The following is a 5,000-nucleotide window of genomic DNA, read 5'->3' as shown; positions in this document are numbered from 1 at the left end:
AAACCGACCCTAATTGAATTGACCCCCATCATAACGAAATTAATTTGATTGATACATGGACTTACCAATTCAACATAGATATAAGATCTTTCGTAGAATCATTGATAAAAAGATTTATTTTACTTGTTCCCCGAACTTAATTCTTAGAGAAAAACAATTTTCAATAACTTGTTGATCCCTATCCTTCTTCCCATATTTTCAGATTTTTTTTTAATTTCAGATTTTTTGAATTTCCTGGCTTAGTGTAAGATAGAAATATATCTATCTAATCTTAACAAAATGAATGAAAGCGGAAGAAATGAAGTTTCATTCCCCTTTCTGATCTGGCGGACCAATCACTCCCCAAAAGGTCCTATACCTCGTATTATTTCTATTCTACCGATTTAGTTTATTATTTTATTTATTTTTTTTAATATTAATAATTTTAATAATATCGATTTATAATTAATATCTATTTATTCTTATATTCATTTTCTTTATTTATTTTATTCTTTGATATAATTCTATTTCTAATTAATTAGAATTATAATAAAATTGAAAATGAAATAAATATATTTAATGAAAATTTAATGAAAATAATATTAAAAAAAAATTATATGATTAGAATGAATGATTCATGAATATAAATACGAATCAAAAGATTCTATGGAATCAGAAAAGAGGGAAAGATCTTTCAGATTTAATCATACCACATTATATTGACAATTTAAAAAAACTGTTCATACAATGAGCATAGTATGATGGCGGTCGGGCATACTTGCCCCCATCGTCTAGTGGTTCAGGACATCTCTCTTTCAAGGAGGCAGCGGGGATTCGAATTCCCCTGGGGGTAGGTGTACTACGAAAGGAAGTTGATCATGGATTATCAATAAGCCGGGAATTGATTCTTCCTGGGTCGATGCCCGAGCGGTTAATGGGGACGGACTGTAAATTCGTTGGCAATATGTCTACGCTGGTTCAAATCCAGCTCGGCCCAAAAATTGGCCGATCCACCATGAAATGATAGAACCCCATTTGTTGTTCCCCAGAAATGCCTGATCGGAATACGGAAGAATAAAAAAACTAAAATTTTCTGATATATTTTACCGCCGTTCATTTGCTCTCTTTATTTTTTCTCACAAATTCTGATCTTGCTTGCTAATGATCTAGATTCATACTAGATTCATATAAGGATCTGGAAGTATAAGGAAAAGAATAAAATAAAGAATAAATAAAAAAACTCTTTTTTTTTCATTGAAAGCTTTATTTGATTATTAATCAATTTATAAAAAACGAAAGGATTATTAACAATCCGTGAGGCGCTCTCACTAAAGTGCATATCCGTGTGTATATCAAATATATTACTCGCGTTTCTGTTACAATACGACTATTCTAATCTAAAATCTAAATAAAATAGAAATAAAATAGAAAGGGTTTGAATTAAATCATAAGAATATGTATGACGTACACTTGATTTCCTTGGGATTGTAGTTCAATTGGTCAGAGCACCGCCCTGTCAAGGCGGAAGCTGCGGGTTCGAGCCCCGTCAGTCCCGACAGATCCAAATCCAATAAAAAAATACATCAATTCATCTCTGCGTTTGCTGTGAAAAGGAGAACAAAAGAAATAGCAGAATTTCATTCACAAGAGGATACCCTCCTATTTTATTTATTTATTAGTTTCACATTTCTCATCAAATAAATATGGGAATTACCATTTATTCAACTAGTACCAATTGATAGGAGAAAGACATATGTAGATTAGTACAATGATTGGTAAAATTATATTCAGGATTCCAAGAAATACCGTACGGAGTCTGGCTTTTTCGATTATTCCCGATCTGTGTAATAGAGTACTATATGTTTACAGGGGGCTATACAGAAATGGAATTTGTACGATACAAAAAAGATTAACTTAACATAGTAACTTTGATATAATACTTTTAAGATTAAAAGTATATCCCTTTAGGGCTCCGATTTTGTGTAACCTCAATTAATAATTTCAATTATTAATGTGAATTTGAACCAATTTATCTCATTCAAATTTCACACTGAATTTTTGATATATGCATCCCAAAATTAATCCAAGGAAATGGGATATTAATAAAATAAAGCTCAAAGAAGATCCTATCTCTCTTTGTGAGGGAATGAATAATCTTTTTTAAGTTTAAGGGTCTTGCCGAAGAAAGAACAAACTTTTTAATGAATTTGATGGAATACTCGATTTTTTTATACCCGGACTCTCCTTATTTATACTACTTCTTTGTTTTCCAAGAAGATTAGATCATAAAAAGGGGGTTTAGAACTAAACTTCTTCCTTTTTACATTTCGCTTCTATTGGTTATTTTATTGGGGTTTTTTATAACCAATGTAAGTAAGTGTAAAGGCGGTCATATGATATTTCATCAGATGATTCCACAAGGAGGGACGTAGGTTATAGAAAAGAAAGAATGGAAAGGAAAAGAATGATAAAGAAAGTAAAGGAATTATTTATCGGATCAGGAATCAAAATTGGAATTCGGTATGGATAAAAGATCTTCCTATGTTATACTATTTAATTCTCGACGATGAATCAATTTGATAGCTCAGATATTGTTATTCATGATATTGCTCCGATTCGATATCGTCGAGATGTAATTCATCCCATTGAATATTGAATTTACAGGCGAAAGATTTATCAGCTCTATGGGATTAAATCCCGAGTTATTGCGAATTAATTAAAAATGAAACGATGAGATTATGGAAGTAAATATTCTCGCATTTATTGCTACTGCACTGTTCATTCTAGTTCCTACTGCTTTTTTACTTATAATATATGTAAAAACAGTCAGTCAAAATGATTAATTTGAATTAAACTTGACTGTTTAGTTTTTATCAATGATTGAAAAGAAAAAAGAAAATGAAAAGTATTAAGATTTCGTGTCTTAAATGAAATAAGCGGACGAGAATCATCAGTATTTTATGAGATTCGATAGTATGGTAGAAAGAAATATATGAATCTTTCTACCATACTTATTATTGTTATTGTAGTATATAAAGTCGTACTGTATAAAGATAGAGGTTTAATATAGATCAATCTGCAATATGTATCTTCATAGATATCAATTACATATATGTAATGTATTTACATAATGTACCAATTCTATTTCTTTGCTTCATCTATTTAATTTGTGTTGATTCCAATCATCAATCTGAAAAAATCGAAGGGCAATTCTTACTCTTACAATTCTAATTCCTAGAATTTCTGATTCTATTCAATATGAATCCCGATATCCATTGAAAGAATCAAATTGACGAAGGAAAAAAGAGTATAGACCTATATTAATATATTAATATTAATAAAATTAATAATTAAAAATTAATAAAAAGAAAATAAAATAATCTTTTTTTAGTATTCTGAAGAAGTAATTGATTGATCAGTTGACAGATGATCCAGTGGTTCATTTCCATGGGAACCTCTTTGGATTTCGAAAAGGATTAGTAAAGCCCACCGATTTTTAACGTTTGAACCATGATATGAAATGAGTTCAATAAAGCAAGCATAACATAAATAAGATTTCTAAAAGAATAAAAAAAAAAGCGGGAACGCGCAATATGTGACTTGCCCAGGGCAATATTTTATTATGTGTAGTATATTGTTGGACAACCACTATGTCTATGTTGTTTCCCATAGGAAGTCTGTATCCACTTAATAACATAATTATTTTCTTTTCTATTTTAACAGTAAAAAAAAGGACTTTGCAGAACGATCTATAAAACAATTGATATGGGTTGAGTTTGAGGAATCAAACTCAATTAGTAGTACTTCTAGAGTCCACTTCTACCCCATACTACGAGTGAAAGAGAAAATGTAAAGACTACCATTAAAGCAGCCCAAGCGAGACTTACTATATCCATGTGAATTATATCCCCTATCTCTATAAATATGAAGGAATTATTCCATTAATGTTCACTAATCATTATTATGTTCATTAATAATAGTGGAATCCCTGGCGCAGAGTCAAAAGGGAATTCTGACCCAATACCGTTGATGAAACAATCCAATAAACTCACAATTATAAATTCTAACAGGTTCCTATATGATTTATAGTAGAATCGGAAAACACTAAGCGCAAGCAAAATACGTAGATACACCCCTGGAAGTTTCAAGGGAATGTTACTAACATGTAGAAATAATAAGACCTAGTCTTTCTTTTGTTGACTTTCATTTCATTAAGTAAAAAGTATAAAAATATAGAGTCAAGATAGAGCACTATCTATCACAGACCCTATTTCTCATTTTATCTAATCCTTACGTTAGGTCTCCTGTTTGTCTCTGTGAAACAATCGGAAGATAGTCTATTACATTAAAGCCAATCAATATTAAATTGAATGCGGGAGCACAGAGAGAATTTCATGAGTCTATATACGAACAAAGTATCTTTCGGCCTTTACGTACGCAACTAATAAATTAATAATCAAATAAATTCCTCGTTCGTCTATCCAAATTAATTCAAGACCTAATTAATAAACACTACATTAATAATAGAAGAGCTGTCATATTAAGATTTAACGATTCTTTTTCATTCAATATTCACTAATATAATCTTTCCTTGAACTGAAGCCTAGACGCAAGGATTTACAGCATTTTCATTTTAGAGAACAGAACCGCCAGATGCTTATAGAATCAAGCAAGTATCAAGAGTCCCCCCCCCCCCGCTTACTTCTGCTGGAAAAAAATTTGTCAAGTTATCTCAGCAAAACATAATAAGGTATTCCGATTTTATTGTTGATCAGGCGACACCCAGATTTGAACTGGGGAAAAAGGATTTGCAGTCCCCCGCCTTACCGCTCGGCCATGTCGCCAAAACGATACAAAAAATATATGAAAATATTCCATTTTTTTTTTTTGGGGGGGGGGGTTATTCATTTTTGTACTTGTATCTTGAATACTGTTTTATTTAATCCCTTTCCTAAAAAAGATCCTTACTTTTCTCTTTGGATTGGATACATTTCTTCGATTGATTGTACAGTATCTTAAAA

The 5,000-nt window shown here is 31.1% G+C and overlaps 1 protein-coding gene and 4 non-coding genes across 5 annotated transcripts; 3 read left to right on the top strand and 2 right to left on the bottom strand. All coding sequences in view use genetic code 11, as the record gives it.

Moving 5' to 3' along the window:
* Window positions 1-759: 759 nt before the first annotated feature.
* On the top strand, window positions 760-832 carry trnE-TTC. Its single transcript has one exon. It is a non-coding gene; the product is annotated as a tRNA-Glu (tRNA).
* Window positions 833-892: 60 nt separating this feature from the next.
* On the top strand, window positions 893-976 carry trnY-GTA. Its single transcript has one exon. It is a non-coding gene; the product is annotated as a tRNA-Tyr (tRNA).
* Window positions 977-1,460: 484 nt separating this feature from the next.
* On the top strand, window positions 1,461-1,534 carry trnD-GTC. Its single transcript has one exon. It is a non-coding gene; the product is annotated as a tRNA-Asp (tRNA).
* Window positions 1,535-3,785: 2,251 nt separating this feature from the next.
* Window positions 3,786-3,884, bottom strand: petN (cytochrome b6/f complex subunit VIII). The gene has a single exon. The coding sequence runs from the start codon at window positions 3,882-3,884 to the stop codon at window positions 3,786-3,788; it is 99 nt and encodes a 32-aa protein (YP_009318153.1).
* Window positions 3,885-4,752: 868 nt separating this feature from the next.
* Window positions 4,753-4,823, bottom strand: trnC-GCA. Its single transcript has one exon. It is a non-coding gene; the product is annotated as a tRNA-Cys (tRNA).
* Window positions 4,824-5,000: the final 177 nt, after the last annotated feature.

This window comes from Corylus avellana, chloroplast (genome assembly GCF_901000735.1).
Source record: "Corylus avellana chloroplast, complete genome".
Taxonomy (NCBI): Eukaryota; Viridiplantae; Streptophyta; class Magnoliopsida; order Fagales; family Betulaceae; genus Corylus; species Corylus avellana.
Note: the sequence above shows the minus strand (reverse complement) of the source record. Positions and strands in the feature narration are given on the sequence as shown.